A 23,424-nucleotide genomic window follows, 5' to 3' on the forward strand; every position below is an offset into this window, starting at 1 on the left:
TGGGCTAAGATTATTCCTGTCTTTGAGAACTGCATGTTTTATGTTCTTAAAAAAACACATATCATTCATTATTTGTCTCTTTACAGAACCAGATGCTGTTGCCAATCTTATTGTCTCCAACATAAGCACATCATCTGTGTTACTAACCTGGGAACTGCGACAAGGTTACAATTTGTTTTATAAAGTAGAGTTGACCAATGGAACTCTGCAGAAAACCTTTAATACTACAAAGACGTCTTTATTTGTCCCTAATCTGATTGCTGGAGTCAACTACACGTTTACTGTCAGTGCAGTTGCTGGAGATAATGTAACCGAAGGAGATAAAGTTCCCATCCCAGCATTCACAAGTAAGTCCTGTAGTTTTCTGACCTTCTGTGTATTAAAACAATACATTTGTCAAACATATGCGTTGGCCCTGCTTTACTCTCTCCCTAGAACTGCATAATAATTGTTTTAGATTTGATTATATTAGTCAATTCTCTGTCAGTTCACACATTTTTTTTATTTCTGTCCACCAGGGAAAGCTAGAATCATGATTTTTATTTACTGCAGGGGTGTAAATGTCCTGCTTTTCTGTAGCACAGCAAATACATCCTTAGATTTAAAATCTTAATAATGACAAGATTTTTTTTTGCAGAAATTGGAATAATTCCAGTATCTAACATCTGAAGTTAAAAGTGGGCTAAGATTATTCCTGTCTTTGAGAACTGCATGTTTTATGTTCTTAAAAAAACACATATCATTCATTATTTGTCTCTTTACAGAACCAGATGCTGTTGCCAATCTTATTGTCTGCAACATAAGCACATCATCTGTGTTACTAACCTGGGAACTGCGACAAGGTTACAATTTGTTTTATAAAGTAGAAGAGTTGACCAATGGAACTCTGCAGAAAACCTTTAATACTACAAATACGTCTTTATTTGTCCCTAATCTGATTGCTGGAGTCAACTACACGTTTACTGTCAGTGCAGTTGCTGGAGATAATGTAACCGAAGGAGATAAAGTTCCCATCTCAGCATTCACAAGTAAGTCCTGTAGTTTTCTGACCTTCTGTGTATTAAAACAATACATTTGTCAAACATATCAAAGTTCAAACAATTCACAATGATAGAAACAATACCAAGTCTAACATGATGCTGCTTTAAAGCTCTAAATGGCTGAGATCCTGTGTACAGACTGTCAGTGGTGCTGGTTTTGTGGTTAGCCGCCGGTATGCAAGGTTTCCACACATACAAACTAATCAGCGTGCAAGAAAGCATGTAGCATGAAATGTTTTTGCATGTTACCAATACAACACCATAAAGCCCTGATTAACCTACTGCATTCATTTCAAGCAGTAGCCAACAGGCCTGCAATACAATGACAATGGAATAGTATTTCTTACTGTTTCTGTGTTTTCTCATTTATTTGCTTGTTAAAACAAAAAATATGCTAAATCTGCCCTTTGACAACAGTCACAATTAAGCGTCACAAATGTTGAATTATCTATTAATAATCTATCTGTTGTGATAATGTTACTTTAAATTTAAAAGTATTAAAAAATGATAATAAAATAATTTTAAAAAGCACCATCACGCTGCCTCCACCATGCTTGACAGATGGAATTAAGCATTGGTCATGCATCTTTTTATTGGTCCTGCGCCTCACAAATGTTCTGTTTGATCCAAAGACCTCAAACTTGGACTCATTTGTCCACACCACCTTCCAATCTTTCAGTGTCCAAAGTCTTTTCTTTTTATTGGCCAGTGTGAGGTATGGCTTTTTCTTCCATCATCCTGAAGTCGCCTCCTGACCGTTGATGCTTACACTGGAGTTTAACGGGTTTCATTTAGTACAGCTTTTAGTTGACAGCCTGTGAGGCGTCTTTTTCTCAAACTGCACACAGTTGTGCATCGGGGCCTCCCACTCCTTTTTCTGTCCTTGTTAGAGCCAGTTTGTGTCACTCTTCGAAGGGAGTGGTAAAATATTTTCAGTTTCTTGGCAATATCTCGCACTGAGTAGCCTTCCTTCCTTAACATAACAATGGACTGATGGCTCTCTAAAGAAAATTGTTTCTTTCTGGCCATGTTGAGCCTTTAAGCAAGCCAACAACTGCTGATGCTTCAGATACTAGACTAACCTAGAATGTTGTGCTCCCATATATGCTCACTTATTAGTATAACTTTTTTCAGCTGTGCATCACAATTGAGCAATGGGTGTCCTCACAACCAATTAGCCCAATAACATCCTTACCTTGGATTGGCAGCCATACTATTTAGGCAGATTTAGGCAGATGACTGGGAATTGATGATAATAGGACTATATGCAAAATAAGCCTCTATACAAAAATAGGCTTTAATACAATTATTTTTTTTAATTTATAAAAATCATCTGATACACTTAAAGTAATTGTGAAATGGACAATATTGTTTGTATTGTTACCACATTAAAAGAGGGAAATTTGCAGCAACAAAGGGCTACAGTGTCCTACAGGGTTTATTGTCCTAGTTTGTCATATATATGGTATACCTATATTGACCTTTTTTTTATTCTTACCACATAGCTGGTCAAACATCTGAAAAGTATGTATTTTAACAGAAAGTGGCTCCTGTGTCACCCTGTGAATCATAACTGACTTACTAATCTTATTCTTAAAATTAATTTAAAAAGCCTAAATTTGGAATTTCGCAAGTTATTATTACCAGAACAATTATTGATTTAGGAAATATGCTACTTTGCTGTTAGAGAGGCCTAAACTTCTCAGTTCAGAATCATAAAATACGCAACACCTCACAGACCTTGATGATGACTTGGTTTGTTTATACACTAGAGGGTGCTCCAGGGTCAGTTTAAAACTTATGGGTTCGTTTATGGATGATAATTATCTTGTGTAAATCCATGCAGTGATGTCAGTAACGCGTTACTTAGTAACGCGTTACTGACCCTTTTTTTCAGTAACGAGTAATCTAACGCGTTACTATTTCCAATCCAGTAATCAGATTAAAGTTACTTATTTAAGTCACTGTGCGTTACTCTCTCTCTCTCCACCTCATCTCCTCCACACACACACACACACACCGCTCCCTTACCCATTCCCCCTGCGCTCTTCCCCAATCACACGCGTCTCGCTTTCTCCCCTGTCTCTCGCGCTCGCGCTCGGCGTGTCTTTAGTTTCCGCCCGTTTTCGTTTTTCGCCAGTTCTCGGCGCCCTATCTCTTTATTAAAGCGTTTTTTTTTGCGGCCGCGTCCCAATTCACTAGCCAGGGCAGCGGTCTGCCACAAATTTGATTGGCAGAGGAGAGCATTTAAAGATTTTACACCACACGTGATTGGAAGTTCACTGCGCATATACCGTAAAGACAAGAAAAGTTCCGGTGCTTTAAATGAACACTGTCAGAATTAAATCCTTCTCAGTAGTTGGGTCCGGTATGGGTCCGTATTGGACAACGTCTGGGTCCGGACCCGGACCGCAGTCTGCAAATATGTGATCCCTGGTCTAGACCATAAAACCACTCCTTGCTGCCCTGCAGAGAACAACAAGTTCAATGTTCAGTTTTACATTGTTAAATATGTCAGGTCAAGAAAGACTTTCTTTGTTTTATATATTTTTTATAAAAACAAGTATTTATGTTTAGTAAAATCAAGAAAGACCATATTTTATTTTTTATAAAAAAAATATTTATGTTAATTTTTTTATTTTTATACAAAAAACGTATTTTTTTAGGAAATCGTTCAACTTAATAGAGATAAATTGTTGAAATAACAAAAATGATGCAGAGCTTTCAGACATCAAATAATGCAAAGAACACAAATTCATATTCATAATGTTTTAAGAGTTTAAGAGAAACTATGTTTTTTTAATCTTGGCATGTTCTCCTCCACCAGTCTTACACACTGCTTTTGGATAACTTTATGCCACTCCTGATGCACAAATTTAAGCAGTTCAGCTTGGTTTGATGGTTGTGATCATCCTCTTGATTATTTTCAATTTGGTAAAATCAAAGAAACTCATCATTTTTAAGTGGTCACTTATTTTTTTCCAAGCTGTATACTTATTTTTAGAGTTCTGGTATGTTACAGTGTTTTCTGGAGACACATATAAAAGTGCTTGCCCTGCTAAAAAATCTAGTTTAAGACCAGCTTTTGCTAGTAGATCGTTTTGGATTGTATAAACTGGTAATCCATAGGAGAATATTCCATATGCTGACCAGCATATGTATGTTCAAGCAGTTAGTGTCACTAGTCATGCTGATCGAACAGGTTGATTATGCTGGGCAAAACCGCTGACTAGCTTCATCATGCTGGTCATATTGATTGTCTAGCTTAGTTTGGCTGATCATGCTTGTAGACCAACCGTTGTCAGCGCCCATTAATCTTAAACAAAACACACACCTTAAGCAATTAATTGCACTGTATTTTATTTAGGCATTTTAGAGTAAAGGGAGCTGAAACTTTTGTACATCACACTTGTCAGTTTTTGATTTGATTATAATTGTATAATTTTTATTCCAATTCACAATTATGTGCTACTTTGTGTTGGTCTATCACTTAAAATGTCAATAACATACATTTAAGTGTGTGTATCATATGCAAGGGAAATTACCCAGAGCCCTTCATATCTTACTCATCTATCCATTACTTTTGACCTGTTGGTTTCAGAGCTGAGTTATTAATTGCATTTGTCTAGACTTTATTTCCAATGGATTTCTAAGTTTGTATGTGTTTGTGTGCATTTCACGCAGATCCAGATGTTGTCATCGGGCTTAGTGTATTAAACAAAAACACATCATCTGTGTCTCTAACCTGGAATGCTCCACATGGGAACAGCTCTTTCTACATAGTAAAGTGGACTGTCCAGAGTGTGACAAAAAACGACACCACATCAAATACGTCTTACACCATCACTGGTCTGACTGCTGGAGTGAACTACACATTTGATGTTGCTGCAGTCGCTGCAGATAATGTCACTGTAGGAGATGAAGTCCTGATCCCAGCATTCACAGGTAAGTCCTATACAACACTGGCATAACATTGACATGTTTGTACCAAAAAACGCAGAGAGACCACAGATAAAATTGGTTTGGAACCTCAAGCTCCCTACACATATTTATATACACATTGCAAGATATATGGACCGTATAAATTCTGCATCAGGAATAGTATAAAAGGTTGATGACTGGAAATATGTCTCAAAAAATTGTCGAACAGCAAAAATGGTCATAAAGGTTTTTGCATGACAGTGACAATAATCTCTGACAGGGTGGGGAAGTACAGGACAGAAGTGTGGTACAGTATGGGTACCACATACTAGAGGTATGACTAGATCTCGTTTAGCGTTATTCGGTTAATAGTGTTCCCACCTACACATTTCACTAACTCCTTTATGGTTTAAACGAAATGCATTGTGTTTCGGTCATAGGTTGCCATATGTTTATAGAATCCCTTAAGGGTGGTTGCCAGTTGAATACAGAACTCTCACAGGAGGGGTGCAGATTCTGACAATAGTTCTAAGGTCTGAAAAGACTCATGTGAGGTCATACAGGAGGGAAGTTGTTGTTGGTTTATGGTAAAACCAGCTGCAGTACTTACAGACTGTTCTGTATTTATCTCCATATGGTTTATTATACATAAATCATAATCAGAGTAAAAGTTGATTGCCATCCATAACAAGATGATGACTTAATAAATATAAAAGAAGTCACCTGCAGTTTTGCATGTTGTCAGTTTCAGTCAAATATTATATTAATGATCATATATTTCAAGTTTATATACTGTTAAATCATCTGATCACATCACACCCTTACCATATATACAATCACTGAATTCTGATTATTAAAGGCACAACTATAAAGGGATGTTGTGTCAACATAACTGTTGCCCAAGAAGTGCCTAACATTTTCATTTTAGAGTCTATGAATCTTTTTATAGTCAATTAACACACTTAATACATAACACTCAAAAATAAGCATGAATAACAAAACAGACATTGTTACAAAGTTGTAAAGTTGCAAAGTTTTGCATTCAGTAGTGAAACATAGCTGTGATCTAAACAAATGAATTTGAGTCCATGTTTTTCTGATCTACAACATGTGTGTAAAATGACCATACATAACTTGTACTAAGCTAGTCTATAAACAAAAGTGTACGCAACAAACACAGAAGTGAAAGATTTTAACAGACAACACACCAGATTGCTTCATTTTACTATTTTACACCTCTTCTTCTGGCAGGTACAACAGACTGACATTGAGATTGTTTATTCAAACTGATAACGTCTTAAGTTATAGTAGAATGTCAGATAGGGCTTTAGTTTTTAATGATGTGATGATTTTCTGAGTCTCATGTTCATAAGTTGTTCTTTGCTTTTTGCGCTGATAGAACCTGACGTCATTCAGAATCTCACTGTGGTTGATGTTACTACATCTTCTGTAAAACTGAACTGGATTAAACCAGTGGGGGAAAGTTCATATTACAGAGTTAAATATGAAAACTTCAGTATGACCCTGAATAAGACTACTGATAACACCACAATCAGTATCACTAATCGGACTCCTGGAGTGCAGAATACATTCAGAGTATCTGCTGTAGCTGCAGATAATATCACAGAAGGACAGTCTGTTGGTCTTTCAGTTTATACAAGTAAGTTTCAGAGAATGAAACTGTTCAGGTTTGATTGTGTGAGAAATTTCTGATCCTCATTCTCATTATTTGTTCTTTGCTTTTTGCTCTAATAGAACCTGACGTTGTTCAGAATCTCACTGTTGTTGATGTTACTACATCTTCTGTAAAACTGAACTGGATTAAACCAGTGGGGGAAAGTTCATATTACAGAGTTCAATATGACAACCTCAGTATGACCCTGAATAAGACTACTGATAACACTATGATCAGTATCAGTAATCGGACTCCCGGAGTGCAGTATACATTCAGAGTATCTGCTGTAGCTGCAGATAATATCACAGAAGGACAGTCTGTTGGTATTTCAGTTTATACAAGTAAGTTTCAGAGAATGAAACTGTCCAGGTTTGAAGGTGTAAGGAAATTCTGAGCCTCATTCTCATTATTTGTTTTGCTTTTTGGTGCTGATAGAACCTGACGTCATTCAGAATCTCACTGTGGTTGATGTTACTACATCTTCTGTAACACTGAACTGGATTAAACCAGTGGGGGAAAGTTCATATTACAGAGTTCAATATGAAAACTTTCGTATGACCCTGAATAAGACTACTGAAAACACCACGATCAGTATCACTAATCAGACTCCCGGAGTGCAGAATACATTCAGAGTATCTGCTGTAGCTGCGGATAATATCACAGAAGGACAGTCTGTTTTTATTTCAGTTTACACAAGTAAGTTTCAGAGAATTAAACTGTCCAGGTTTGAAGGTGTAAGGAATTTCTGAGCCTCATTTTCATTAAATGTTCTTTGCTTTTTGGTGCTGATAGAACCTGACGTCGTTCAGAATCTCACTGTTGTTGATGTTACTACATCTTCTGTAAAACTGAACTGGATTAAACCAGTGGGGGAAAGTTCATATTACAGAGTTCAATATGACAACCTCAGTATGACCCTGAATAAGACTACTGATAACACTATGATCAGTATCAGTAATCGGACTCCCGGAGTGCAGTATGCATTCAGAGTATCTGCCGTAGCTGCAGATAACTCCACAGAAGGACAGTCAGTTGGTCTTTCGGTCTACACAAGTAAGTTTCAGAGAATGAAACTGTCCAGGTTTGAAGGTGTAAGGAATTTCTCAGCCTCATTTTCATAAGTTGTTCTTTGCTTTTTGCACTAATAGAACCTGATGTCATTCAGAATCTCACTGTGGTTGATGTTACTACATCTTCTGTAACACTGAACTGGATTAAACCAGTGGGGGAAAGTTCATATTACAGAGTTCAATATGAAAACTTCAGTATGACCCTGAATAAGACTACTGAAAACACTGTGATCAGTATCACTAACCGGACTCCCGGAGTGCAGTATGCATTCAGAGTATCTGCTGTAGCTGCAGATAATATCACAGAAGGACAGTCTGTGGGCCTTTCAGTCTACACAAGTAAGTTTCAGAGAATGAAACTGTCCAGGTTTGATTGTGTGAGAAATTTCTGATCCTCATTCTCATTATTTGTTCTTTGCTTTTTGCTCTAATAGAACCTGACGTTGTTCAGAATCTCACTGTTGTTGATGTTACTACATCTTCTGTAAAACTGAACTGGATTAAACCAGTGGGGGAAAGTTCATATTACAGAGTTCAATATGACAACCTCAGTATGACCCTGAATAAGACTACTGAAAACACTGTGATTAGTATCAGTAATCGGACTCCCGGAGTGCAGTATACATTCAGAGTATCTGCTGTAGCTGCAGATAACTCCACAGAAGGACAGTCTGTGGGTCTTTCAGTCTACACAAGTAAGATATAAATGAGAAACAATAAAATGAATTCATCTACAGATTTTATGTTTTATCTTTATAATATGAAAATGAGTACATATAGCTCTTTACTTTTACACACAGAACCAGAGGTGATAAGGAATCTGATTGTGACTGAAATCACTACAAACTCATTGTTTATAAACTGGACTGAACCAATAGGACAGAGATATTTCTTTAAAGTACAGTGGACTCGTAACAGTGTAACTTTTAATACAACACCATCTAAAACAACGACCAACACATCCTTTATCATCACTGATCTTACTGCTGGAGTGAATTATTCCATCACAGTATCTGCTGTAGCTGCAGATAATATCACAGAAGGACAGTCTGTTGGTATTTCAGTTTATACAAGTAAGTTTCAGAGAATGAAACTGTCCAGGTTTGAAGGTGTAAGGAATTTCTGAGCCTCATTCTCATTATTTGTTCTTTGCTTTTTGGTGCTGATAGAACCTGACGTCATTCAGAATCTCACTGTGGTTGATGTTACTACATCTTCTGTAAAACTGAACTGGATTAAACCAGTGGGGGAAAGTTCATATTACAGAGTTCAATATGAAAACTTCAGTATGACCCTGAATAAGACTATTGATAACACCACGATCAGTATCACTAATCGGACTCCCGGAGTGCAGTATACATTCAGAGTATCTGCTGTAGCTGCAGATAATATCACAGAAGGACAGTCTGTTGGTATTTCAGTTTATACAAGTAAGTTTCAGAGAATGAAACTGTCCAGGTTTGAAGGTGTAAGGAAATTCTGAGTCTCATGTTCATAAGTTGTTCTTTGCTTTTTGCGCTGATAGAACCTGACGTCATTCAGAATCTCACTGTTGTTGATGTTACTACATCTTCTGTAACATTGAACTGGATTAAACCAGTGGGGGAAAGTTCATATTACAGAGTTCAATATGACAAATTCAGTATGACCCTGAATAAGACTACTGAAAACACTGTGATTAGTATCACTAATCGGACTCCCGGAGTGCAGTATGCATTCAGAGTATCTGCTGTAGCTGCAGATAATATCACAGAAGGACAGACTGTTGGTCTTTCAGTTTATACAAGTAAGTTTCAGAGAATGAAACTGTATCCAGGTTTGATTGTTTAATTTTTCACTCATGAGATAATTATACAATCGCACATCTGCAAATGACAAAACAGACACGATCTGTTATTATTTTTTTCAAACCATACAAATAATTATAAGAGGTTTGCTTAATTCTGTAATTGACTCAAATAGGGAAATTGGTCAGAAATTAGATATATAGGTAAAAATAATTTAGTTTTTTACCTCGATTACGGATCATGTAATATTTTTTTCTTGAACTAATTTTCCTCCCCAAGTAATTCTCTTTGTGTACTTTTTGTTTTTGCATTTTTTGACTGTTTATTTTTTATCCTTAAATTATAGAACCAGACATCATCAGAAACCTCATCAGCAACATCTCCAACTCATCTGTGTCTCTGACCTGGACTGGACCAGTAGGAGAGAGCTCCCTCTTTAGAGTGCTGCAGATGAACGGAACGGAAAGTTGGAATAAAACGATTAAAGAAACACAGTTTTCCTTCCCTGATCTCACCCCTGGGTCAAGATACAACTTCACAGTCTCTGCTATTGCTGCTGATAATGTGACTGAAGGAAAAGGAGTAGACCGCTCCATCTGTACAAGTATGTTGCCCTGAATTAAAGAAATTATTTTTTTTTATTATACAATGTACCTTTAGTATGTTATGTCAATCATTATTTTCAGCAAGGTGTAGTGTAAACATTTGTATTTAAAATCTAAATCTAAATGAAACCCTATTCAGACTGGACTACTTTTACCCCCTTTACCAACAGAATATCAGAAAAATATATAATGATTCACACAGGATACAAAAACAGCTTAAATGACTGAAATAGGAGTGGCTATTTGATTGACACACTGCTGTCATCTCCAAAAAAATAAAATGATATCTTAGTCCACCAGGGACATGCACAGGAATCTTGAAGGGCAGTTGCTCTAACCTGAAGAAAGGGCTCTACTCCCATGGCATCTTCAAACTCCTCTTGGGTCTCTGCTAGTCGGCTGAAGCGCCGCCCGGTCGTGTGCTGCGTTTTTTTTTTTTTTTTTTTCTAGTGAAGCATGCTGCGTGTCCCCCGCTATGCTCCCTTTTGCCCTTTTGTCTCTTGAGGTGTCTGAATCTGAATTATTGACTCTGAAAACTTTGTTTTACGAAACTTCAATCAAAATTACGAATTATAAAGAAAATCTTGTTGAAATATGAAATCATATTTGCCTATATTATTTTTGCCCTCCCTCGGAAGAGCAATATCAGCCAAGGACGGCAAAAGGGCAGTTGCCCAAGCACATTGGGCCATAGCGTCTACATGTCACTGTAGTCCACTTTTGCAGCAGTAATGAACACTAGTTAAGTTGGAACACTAGCAAGCTGTTCATAACACGTATGTAGAGGTATAATATGTGCTACTCAATGACTTCTCCAAAGCTGCGAGAAATGTTGCTTCTCCAAATGTCTTGAAACACCTGAGGTTTAACATATACTTGAAAAAGCTGTGCCAAAATTAAACTTCTCCTCAAGCACTATAGTATTTGAGGAAAGCTGTGCAAACTCTTTTTCCATAGTGTTTAATTGCATATTTTATCCACAGTTTCATTTGATTATTTTAACCTGGAGGTCATTTTGCAGCTAGTGTAAAAAAGTGGTAAACGTCTCCAGAATCTTTACTGACTGGCGAGTGTGCAGTCTGTAAAAATGACTGACATGAAGCATTCGCATTCAATTAAAAATCTGAGGATGCCCGGGAATATTACTTCTTACTGGTCACCATTACATAAGTGTTTCACATGCTTATTCTTGACCCCTGAATCAAGAGCTTTACTTGTATACTTGCTACACTTAACTGCCCTGTATTTTTTCTTGTCTTGTTTCCACATTTAGCCAAATATTTGGAGCTAGGGTTGTAATGTTATTAAAATATCACAGTATTTCAGAATTACCCTAAACAGAATTGTGATTATAATTGAAAAATGACATATGACTAAAATGTATTACATAACTAATGCATTTTATATTACTTGTTGGTTCCAGAGGTGGATAAAGTGATCCCATAAATAAAAGCATGACTACCAGACTTGTACTCGCCTAAAAGTGACAGTTCTGCATTGAAAATTTTCAGTAGAATTTTGGAAGCATCATCAAGAGAAAATACATAAAGCAGGGGCTCCTAACCTTTTCACTGTGACCCCTTTTTTAAGGTTCAAAATATTTAATGACCCCTAATTAGTGTCACAATTGCTATCCCCCAAGGCCCTCAGAACCCCTTGGTGGTCCCTTGGTAGTTCACTATTAACTCAACATTAATTACAATGCTAACACTGGCAAGTACCCTGTATGTTGTTGTATATTTAATCCTATGGTAATCATGTAGTGAACTTAGCTAGCTAGATAACACACTTATAACCTAGCTAACTTAGCTGATGTTAGCTAAAACACACATACACATAACCTAGCTAACTTAGCTAGCAAACGCTAACTACACATTAGTTAACACACACATAACCTAGATAACTTAGGTAGCTAACTAACACACAAACATAACCAGGCTAACGTAAATATTTAACATTAACGCTAACTGCACACATATAACATCGCTAACGTTAGCTAACACACACACATATAACCTCGCTAACCTAACTAACGTTAGCTAACACACACATGACCTAGCTAACTTAGCTACTAATACTAACTACATGTTAGCTAACACACAGACATAACCTAGCTAACCTAACTAACGTTAGCTAACACACACAAACACATAACCTAGCTAACTTAGCTACTAATGCTAACTACATGTTGGCTAACACACAGACATAACCTAGCTAACTTAGCTAACTACAGGGCAAATAACACAAAAGTAACACAATAGTTTGTTTTACTTGTAACTTACTAGTTACTTTTATAAGGGAGTAACACAGTTAATAACTCAGTTACTTTTTCGGAGAAGTAACTAGTAACTCATTCTGTCATTTCTGGTCCCCGTGTCTGTCTGTGTTCCTGTTCCTGTCTTGTCTGGTTTTTCTGTGCCTGTTCCTGACACCGTCTTCGTGTCTGTTCCTGTTAATGTTTTTGTTCCCGTTCCCATGTCTAGTCCTGTCCAGTCACCCGTCATGTCTCACGTCCAGTCATCGTCCCCTGTCCAGTTTCCTGTCCAGTCTCCTGTCTCGCCCAATGTCCAGTCTCCAGTCACGTCCCCGGTTCAGTCTCCTTTCTCTGTCCAGTCTCCTGTCCGGTCTTCAGTCCAGTCTCCAGTTCTGCCCCATGTTAAGTCTCAGGTCTCGTCTCTTGTGTTTCCCGGCCTCTCCCCGCCGCCGGCCCCCGGGGTTCGTTTTTACACGCCTCGGGAGCTGCGCGTTTAGGGAGGGGCTTCTTTTACGCCCTCGCTATGTTTTCCTGTGTTTTCCCCGTTTCCTAGTGTGTTTCTCTTGTACTTTTCCATTACGTGTGTGTAATTTGTAGCTCCGCCCCTTCCCCAGGTGTTTCTAATTATAGTGTGTTTTATGTTACTATAAATAGCCCTCCTCTGCCACCTTGTCCTCCGTCGGTCTTTGCACCTTCCTCTGTCGTTTGTCTAGCCACGTTTGCTATTGTTTGTTCACGGTTTCGTTACGCTCTATTAGTTTCTTGTTTATTTCTAGTTCCCTTTATTTCTTGTATATTTCTAGTCACATTTCTTGCCTGTTTGTTTCTTTGTTTATTTTGTATATATTTACGTAGTTATCCCTGTATATATTCCCTAACCTTGTTTTGTACTTATCTGTTTAGTTTAGCTCTTTGTTTGTTTTCCTTGTTTGTTTATGTACATATTTATATTCGTTATTCCCCTGTTTGTTTATTTGTTTATTTGTTATTTATTAAAAGTCTGGTCTTACCCGCATATAAATCCGCCTCCCGTCTCACCCCAGCGTTACAGTTGCTGCTTAGTTCCTGCTTAGTTACGTATTAACTATGAAACAGTATTATAAAGTGTTACCAACTGTTCTGTGTTCATACCATGGTAAGAAGTTGGGTAAATTAATCTATTTACGTTATTGCTCTGCCAGATCTAGCTAGATTAGAGAGTCACTGCACATTTTATTATTCAGAGATGTGTTATATTTCTAAAAGTTTTTTGGTATTAATGGCCGTGTCTGATTTTTCCAGATGTGAATCCTGTCTTCAACTACAGCTGTAACGGACCAGATTGCAAAGATGCTGTGTTGAATTTTAAATGGACCACACCCTTCGGCAACAACCAGGGGTTCTGTATCGGAATTACCGATGGAAGGACAGAATGCAAAAACGACTTCTCCAGACCTGACAATAACCACAGCATCAGTGATCTTCAATACGACAGCTTTTACACTGTGACCATCACCACCCTTGGGTGTGGTCAGAACAGCAGTGTGAAATTTACCTGTAAAACAGGAATTACATGTATGTACTCTCCTTTTTTCTCGTCATTCTTTTTTTACGATTCACAAATGCTTTGTAAAGATCATACATAGGTAGCTAGAAATATGTTGAGCCAAAATGTTTACCCTACCTAATGTCCAAAACTAACGAATTTCACTCTTGTTCTTTGTCACTGAAGATCCAACAGTTCCAAACACACCTGTAAATGTGACTATACATACACCAGTTTCAGGCCAAAAAACAGCAACAGTTCAGTTCAGCAGAAGTCTTCTGAATGGCAGCAAAGGACGGATTGAAGCCTATGGCATTCTGCTGTCAACTGATGCTGGACGTAGGGTCTTTTCTGCATGTTTTTAATTTAGTGTTAGATGACAAAAATTAAGACTTGGACAAATATGATTAATTTGTTTTGTAATTTCAGATAATTCCAATAGTAGTGACCTGAACTATACCTATAGCGACTGGAATGAAAAGACGAGCAAGACATATGTCACAGTTTTGAAACAAAGTGATGAAACCACCAGGAGTGATGATATATCAGTTGAAATTGGAGATGAACAGGTATTCATCAATGGAACAAACTACAAAAATGGACCTCTAACTGCAAATACGCAGTACAGGTAAGGATGTTTAGCTTGGAAGATTTAAGAAAGACATGATATTGCATAATTGATTTGGATATTCAAAAAGTCTTATTTTTACAGTTCTATCAACAGTCTTATGCAAACATTTGGGTAAAAAAAAATATATATATATTAACAAACAGTACACACTAAATAGGGCATGGGGTGATGTGTGGGTTTAGGGATGAGGCAGGAGGGAAAGCTTATTGGCTGAGCTGCAGCAGCATCTGTGTGCCTCTGATTGCGGTTAGGCCTGATGATGGTTGGACATTATTTTATTGACTGATCTGCATTTTCTGTTCTTCTTCTGGCAGTGTGCAGTATCATGATTGGCCACCAGAGCTCTCTGTAAAAGAAAAAAAGCTGCCATCACCTCGTCTAGTGTAGTTTTATGTAGTTTTTACAGTTTCAGGTTTAGTTCTAACACACCTGATCCAACTTACCAGCTGTTTAACAGGGCATTATTAAGTTAAAGTGTGTGTTAAAGCAGGAAAAGCAGTACACTATACAGGGCGATGCACCTCCAGGACCAGGGCTGAGAAAAGTACCCATTTTGGGTTTGTTAAAAAATTAATAGGTAAAACAGAACAAACAGCATTGATGCATTCTGTCAACTTACTATTTAAATTTACAGTGAACTGTATTACTGTTAACAAAGTAGAAATACTATGAACAATATTTCTTTCCCTTCGCAGGGTAGCAATTATTTTGTTCACCCGCTTGAAAATCAACAATGGGCTTGTGGACATCTCACAGTCTGTCGTCTCTATAACACCTTTTGCAGTGGATGTTATAAATATACCATATTCAAGTAAGTGACTTTGAAATCTATCATTCTTTTCCACTCCGAAGCATAACAGGGAAAATATCATCAATTAACACTAGAAAAAGTCTAATCTAATTACTAAAATGTTTTAGGTGTATGCTACAAAGCAAATGATTAATGAAGAGCTTAATTGCCAAAAGATTAATTAACGAGATTCTGCACTGTTTTGTCAAAGCACTCACCTGTCATTTTCACTCTCTGTAGCTTCATACATTGGCATTATTGTGGGACTTGTATGTTTCTTCATTCTCTTAATCGTCGCTGCTGTTGTCTTCATTAAGTGGAGGAGGTGAGCAGTCATGAATCCTTCAGCTGAAACCCTGAACACCCACACACATAGCAGTCATAAAGAACCTGTATGCAGCAACACATTCATATTCATTCTCACCAAAATACCTTGTATGTCTATGTACATCTCATTTCCACACTGAGAAAATATGGATGTGGTTAACTATCCACAAGGAATGACCTTTCTTACTCCTATACTTTATAATTATTACTGACTTTATTCTGTTTAGTCTTTATTTTTATTATTGTTTACATTGCATATTAATATTGAAGACAACAAACCTATGAATAAACACATATGGAACTACTTAGTAAACAAAAAAGTGCTAAATATACTGACTTACTTTTTTAATTTACTAAATGATTCCATATGTGTTCCCTCATAGAGCTTATGTATTTAATATTAGGCTACAATTTAAAAAATAATAAAAAAAATAAAAATCATTGAAGAAGTATGTGTGTCCCAACTTGACTGGTACTTTATATTGATAATTGATTGATTTTGCTTTTTGTGTTTTCATTCCACAGACAAACAAAGAAGAATGATGGAAACATTCCTATCACCACTATAAGGTAACATGATTAGTTCACTTATTTAAGTTACATAATATCACTATACGTAATATCAGCTTTTTATCAGCCATAATATATATCATAGAGTTTTATAGACTCTATTATTAACACTTGTTATTACTTGTTATTAATAGATTTAAGGACAATTTTTCTGTTGCCCAATGCTGAATTGCTGGTCTTACTGATCACTGTGGACTAAATTTTAATGTTTATTAAAGCAATAATAAATCAATAATAATAAATAATAGATAAGGGCATGTTTTAGGTCATAACTTAGGTCAGGCTTAATAAAATCACTGTATGCTATTAATGTTATATTTCATTTCTAAAATGACAACATAAAACATGATTATATAACAAAACATTCAACATAAAAAAATAGCTAATGTTTAAAATGTATTTTTTTTTACTTTTTAGAATTTCATAATCCAGATCTGCTTAATTCATTTTGAATATAGACATGTACAAAAGTTTAGTTGCAGTTCCATGTATTGTTGTTTTGTTAGAAGGTTAAAATGCAGGTGGTAAAATCTCTCTCTGTTTTCTTTTCTACCCACAGATCTAAAATGTAAGTAACACAGTCTTAATGCAAGTAACTACATGCAGAAAATCACTGCACATCTTTCAAGGCAGCTGAATTATTATTTGGATTTTTGATTGTTGTATTGTTCACTGTTTTTTATCCTCTGTCCTGCAGTAACATTTCTGTAAGGATAGAGGAGTACGAGGATTACTTCAGAAAGCAGCAAGCAGATTCAAACTGTGGCTTTGCTGAGGAATATGAGGTGTGGATAATATTAGTCTTTAGAGTCTACACGTGTTTGTATTTTATGTTGAATGGATTTTTTAATGATACTGTATACCATAGATAAAACATGTTGAATAATAAAGGCTATGATGAAGGATGTTTGGCTTTTTCCTACAGTTGAAATTCACTTATTTTCATTTGTAGGATCTGAAGATAGTTGGAACTGCTCAGGCCAAGAGTAGTGCCCTTGCTATAGAGAACAAGGGGAAGAATCGCTACAACAATGTCCTCCCCTGTAAGACACACAGACACTTTTTCCCACACAAATATTATTGTTGATGTTGCTTTTGATTCATTCAGACATAGGAGCACAAACTAACAGGTGCTTAGATTGAAACTTGTATTGTATTTTTTAAAGATTTAAGACGTTTTTGTATCGTCACACAAGATCTGCTTGACATCTGTTTAGATTTGTTGATGTGACACTGACATGCCAAAATTCATGGACTATGTAACTATGTAAACTGACCACAAAGTGTTAAGTCAGGGGCGGATGGGAACTCTCATGCGAGGATAAGTTGTGAAGTTTTATCTTTTGAGTGGAGTTGAACACTGGACAGTGTGCTGATGGCAAAGCATCTGAAAGAGGGTGCCAGATTGCGTTTCAAAGTTGTGTGAGCATTTAACATTTCTTGATCTACATTGTCACGTGTACCAAGAAAACATCAAATAGCCATTACCAACCACAGAGCAGTGACTACTGGTGTCTGTCTTTGTATTTGTCCTTGTGAACAGACATGTGACTTTAGCAGAAATCACAGAGCCCACACACACATATCTCCCAAATCTGTGCACTGTTCTTTAGCTTTAATTGGACATGACAAAAGTAATGAGAGAGGATATTGGTTCATGTCCTGTGACTTTTGGCACATCAGTTTAGATTTTTTTTTTTAATTTGGCAATGACATTTTGTTAAAACATTATGATGGATTGAGCAGTAGACATGGTGCAATATAACTTTTTACAAATTGTTATTTAAAAGTAAAAAAAAGTTATTTTGTGAATTTTGGAGAAGAACAGCAACAGCATGAAATGTTTTGCAACATATAATAATTCTGCTCTGCTGTATTTGTCTTAGATGATTCCTCTAGAGTTAAATTATCACCATCTGGCAGCCCCTTCGACGACTACATCAACGCAAACTATATTGCTGTGAGTTGTCATCCACTTGCATGAAATTTAAAAATATAGTTTGCAAGATTGATAGCTACCTTTATAAGGACAACTTTTAAAATAAAATTGTTTAGCTCCACTTACCTCTTAATGTGCCGTGAACGTTATATATGTAGATAAAGGTTTTATTAAAGAGTGTTTATGTGTTCAGGGTTACAACTCAAAGAAAGAGTATATAGCAGCTCAGGGCCCTCTGCCTGCCACTGTGAATGAGTTCTGGAGGATGATCTGGGAAAAGCATGTCCACACCATAGTGATGCTCACCAGGTGCAACGAGCAAGGACGTGTAAGTTTTGTGTTCACTATAAAGAAAACCTTCTTTTTACCTAAAAAAACGCATAAACTTTACATCTCTGTTTAAACCTCAGTGGTGGGTGATTCAACTACTTGAGGTTTTATATCTATTAGAATGTATGCTGCTGATTTTATTAACTGCAAAAAAGGGCTGGGCATATTTGATGAGTATGTGCAATAAAGGTGTAATGATACACAAAAATCATAATTTTGTTGACTCTACAGTTTGGACCTCACACTATTCATTCAGTTAGAACATACAGTTGTTTATTTCATCTGGTGTCATATAGCACCCCCTAAGGTAGCCAGTACAGAATGGAGTATGTAATTCATCCAGTAAAGTTAGCAACATTAGCATATTCAATTTGTTCACACACACATTGAGTGAAACTGAATAAACAGATATTACAGAGTTTACGAGTCTGTCTCTCTCTTTCCTTTTCTCAATAGGTCAAATGTGAGAAATACTGGCCATCTCAATCCAAGATGTACAACAACCTAGGGGTGACAAATACGTCAGAAATCCCCCTAGAAGACTGGACTATATCAGATTTCACTATTAAGAATGTGAGCCACTCTATAAATGACATTTTTCTTTCTCCCATTAATTGCAATGTAGTGATTAAAAAGGTTCGCTAACGTATGTTTTACAAATATATGCATTAATGATAATGAATAGCAAAACAAAAATCGTTGTTAGATTCTTTATAACGATTAGATTTTTCATCTTAATGATAACGAATAGCAAAACACACAGTCTCGTTGTTATATTCTTTATAACGATTAGATTTTTCATCTTTTTGTACCAATTTTAAATAATATTCAGTTATTTTGAATATTTGAAGAAAATAAATCAATTAAGTCTTATTTAATGTTACATATTTTAAAGTTGTATCAGAAATAATCTTGAATGCTATCTTAGGTTAAAACAGCAGAGACCCGCCAAGTCCGTCACTTCCACTTCACAGCCTGGCCTGATCACGGCGTGCCAGAGACAACAGAGGTGCTCATTAACTTCAGACACTTGGTGAGAGAGCACATGGACCAGTATTCTCGTAATTCTCCAACTGTGGTACACTGCAGGTGAGCTTAAAATTATTGCAGTTTCTGCCTTTGCATAATATGTTATGGATTAGGTTTGCAATGATTAGAAAATTCTTTTTAACACCTGAAGAAGCATTAGGTTCTGTAAACTGTAAGATGCACAATGAATATTATCAAGCATCTAACATGTTGGATTACTCATATTTACACATATGAAAGGTTGATCTGTTTGGTGATTACATGTACTGCACAGGTGAACATGTATTTTGTGTGTCAATTTGTACATGTAATATTCTATATTGTAGCCTGTTTATAAGTAACCTGTAAATAACCTGAAGTAAAAAAGTGTATTTAGATTTTTTTGTGAATTATAGAATTTCATGTGTACAAACATATTCTAAAACACCAGTAAAACATCATGTTTAATGATGTCTGCAATATTTTGTGTTGTATTGTTAATGCATGTATTTTATTTATGTATTCCCCACGTGAATAGCGCTGGTGTGGGCAGAACTGGAACTTTTATCGCCCTTGATCACCTGATCTTCCAGATAGAAAGGGACAGTATGGTGGACATTTTTGGAATTGTGTACGACATGCGAATGCATAGAACACTGATGGTACAGACAGAGGTATGAGATTTATGAAAATAAATGCACAAAAACATTGGCACTGTCAAACAAACACTTATGCTTTTTATTGTTTTTCGCTTTTTTATTTAATGTGAATCTGGTGGTGGTTCTTGGCGCTGTATTGTTTTGATGAATAAACCAACAAAAATTGTTCATTTTGATCTAAGGATCACAAGTTTAAATCCTGGATCATTCTGCTGCGCCATCAGCAGCTGGAGTCTGAGAGAGCACAATTTGTCATGCACTCACTGGGTGGGTAGATGGTGAGGTATCAGAGCTGGGGATCCGACCCTTTCCTCAGAGTGTGTTGGCCACTCAGTGATGCTGCAGCAGTTCAAGGAGAGATTTGGCTAACATGGCATGTGTCAGAGGAGGCATGTTCCAGTCTTTACTCTCCTGGTGTTGGGAGCATTACTAGTATATATATATATATATATATATATATACGTATATATATATATATATATATATATATATATATATATATATACGTATATATATATATATATATATATACGTATATATATATATATATATATATATGTATATACGTATATATATATATATATATATATATATATATATATGTATCTATATATATATATATATATATATATATATATATATATATATATATATATTACACTTCACATTGACTTCTATTCAAAATTAAGAAGGTTATTTAATTCTCATGTAAACTTATACTTTCATTTATTTTGATCATTAAAATGCACAACATTTACTATTTATAGAGCTATTAATAATAGTTTTTGGAATCCTAACAATCTATTCCTTTTTCACATGTTGCTGTTATCTATCCACAGGACCAGTATGTCTTCCTGAACCAGTGTGCTGTAGATATCATCAAATCAAGAATGGGGACCAACGTGGACCTAATTTACCAAAACGCTGCAGCATTCAGTGTCTATGGGAACTTGTAGCAACAAAGACATAAACCAAATTCACAGAGGATCAAACTGTAGGGAAGCAGATGAATTCTTGAGCCATTTCTTTGCTTAGCTGGATGCCAAATGCATGTCTGTTCTACTGACGTAAAGAAATATTTTTATATAGTGTGTTGTTAGTGCCAATTTTATGTATTTGTATTTTTCAGTGGAAGATATGCTTCCGGTAATCAGAGGCTTTTCAGAGATTAAAGCAATGACATACATGAGTATATGAAGGAATATATGAAGTTAATACACATGCAGTAAAGCATGTCTGTATTTTATCTGTGGTATTTATGAAAGTGATGTTTAGATTTTTTTATTGCAATGCTTGAAATGTTGTAATTTAAAGATTATGTGTAAAAAATACTGTATATTTTTATATTTTACATCTTTTCTGAAGAAAATAAATTTTAATAATTTTAAACACACTGGAAATGATAGTGCCTTAAATTCAGAAAATGTACTTCTGTATGAACTTCTGTCTCCATTCCTGTAATGTAGAGTGAGACAGAGAGCTGCAGTGCCATTGTTTAAACGATAGGGACGATAGGAAGAGTATAGAAGCAGAATCATTTCAAGACAGTTTCATTTCATCACCACATTTCAAAGGGAAGCTGTATTTTCTATGAATATGCCTGAGGCTAGCTTTCTGTGGGCGAAAAGTGTTACACTATGTGTCAAGCTGAAACGTCTACAGCAGACTGCAGTTCTTGTTCCTACACTTTAGATGCAAGCCTACTGTCTTTGTGAGACATGTCTCCAAACCTGCATTAAATTCACAAAATAGTTCTTAAAAATGTATATTTTCACACAGTTATATAGTTGTTTCTCAAAGGCATGTTTCTTGTCTGGATTTTGCATATTTATGTATACGTATGTGGCTTTGTTCACATTAAAGGGCACATGAGATTATTTTAATAAATTGGAGTGTTTATATTATACGGTACAGGTGACCACATCGTATTCTATGGCCCGGTGTAAGTGGCTATGTTTTTGCTGTCTGCTTTAGATCAGGTCACCCATGATGCCTTTTTTAATAATAATAATTTTTATTATTATTATTATATTGTTTTTAACCACTCCTGTAAGGTGGAATTTGCAAGAATTATGGACTGGTAGAATTCTTGCAAATGAGCACTGAAACAAAATGTAGACACTGTAGATTCTTCTAGATGGATGTTGCATACATTTATGCTTTAAAGACACAAGAGGGCACCATTGGCTCTCTATCGGTTAACTGAGCTTTACTGTGGATACTGCTGTGTTTTAATGCTGTAAATAGATTATTGTTTCTTTAGCGTTTTAAGAAATTGATCCTTTAACTGCAATGATATATAGTAACGATTATTGTTACTCTGTTAATGTAGGATCAAACATGAATTTTACAGGGATTTTCTTAAAAAGGTACTGGATGTTAAAAAAAGGCACTTATGTATTTTTTATGTATGCTATTTTTTCAGCACTGAAATGTTTATTATTATATATTTTTTATGCCAATGCTGCCATGCATATGTCATTCCTAAGACACTGTTAATGAGCCTCTTCTGGCTGTGTGTCATGTTAACGCTGTCTGTACTGTCACAATTTGAAAAGGCTTGTGCAATAATTTGTTATTAAAAGAACATATAAAGCATTAAATGCAGTTTTGGACACATTTGTGGTGTTTTATTTTACATTTACTGCTTATCATAATTGATAATAATTATGTATGATAATGATCATATTTCCTCCATAATTGTACTCAGACCTCAGATAGTGCAAAGAAAAAAAGTTCATATTCATAAAGTTTTAAGAGTTCAGAAATCAATATTTGGTGGAATAACCCTGGTTTGTAACCACAGTTTTCATTCATCTTGGAATGTTGTCCTTTACCAGTCTTACACACTGCTTTTGGGTAATATTATGCCACTCCTGGTGCAAAAATTCAAGCAGTTCAGCTTGGTCTGATGGCTTGTGATCATTCATCTTCCTCTTGATTATATTCCAGACGTTTTCAATTTGGAATCAAAGAATCTCATCATTTTAAGTGGTCTGTTTAAGTGGTCATTTTAAGGCTGTATATACAGGCCTCAGTAAAAAGCCATAGTTTGCAGAACGAAAATGCATGAACAGTCTAACATTCTGTAAATCATTGGAATAAATACATCAACTTTTAATGACAGCTGCACTACCAGTTAGACCATGTAAATGATTATTTTGCTAATGATTTATAGTTCAGTGTTAAATCTCAACTTAAAAAAGTCAGAAAGGTAAGAACATGGAAGCATTCACTCGTTACTGTTGGGTTGGGTAGTTCAAGTCGGCTGTTTTAGAGACAAAATAAGAAAC

At 35.9% G+C, this 23,424-nt stretch overlaps 1 protein-coding gene across 1 annotated transcript; it reads left to right on the forward strand.

Moving 5' to 3' along the window:
• Positions 1-22,750, forward strand: LOC103026911 (receptor-type tyrosine-protein phosphatase eta). Its single transcript, XM_049475067.1, is given in 27 exon segments — positions 1-439; positions 580-583; positions 765-1,028; positions 4,725-4,985; positions 6,361-6,666; positions 6,717-6,977; positions 7,429-7,739; positions 7,742-8,045; positions 8,141-8,401; positions 8,507-8,815; positions 9,840-10,097; positions 13,634-13,906; positions 14,064-14,216; positions 14,307-14,505; positions 15,204-15,319; positions 15,539-15,623; positions 16,151-16,195; positions 16,654-16,657; positions 16,702-16,763; positions 16,893-16,980; positions 17,148-17,238; positions 18,082-18,155; positions 18,328-18,462; positions 18,921-19,037; positions 19,393-19,553; positions 20,011-20,146; positions 20,971-22,750. Coding segments are annotated over 27 exon segments (4,794 nt in total). The 5' UTR covers positions 1-40; the 3' UTR covers positions 21,088-22,750.
• The last annotated feature ends 674 nt before the right edge of the window (positions 22,751-23,424 follow it).

This window comes from Astyanax mexicanus, chromosome 2 (assembly GCF_023375975.1).
Source record: "Astyanax mexicanus isolate ESR-SI-001 chromosome 2, AstMex3_surface, whole genome shotgun sequence".
Taxonomy (NCBI): Eukaryota; Metazoa; Chordata; class Actinopteri; order Characiformes; family Acestrorhamphidae; genus Astyanax; species Astyanax mexicanus.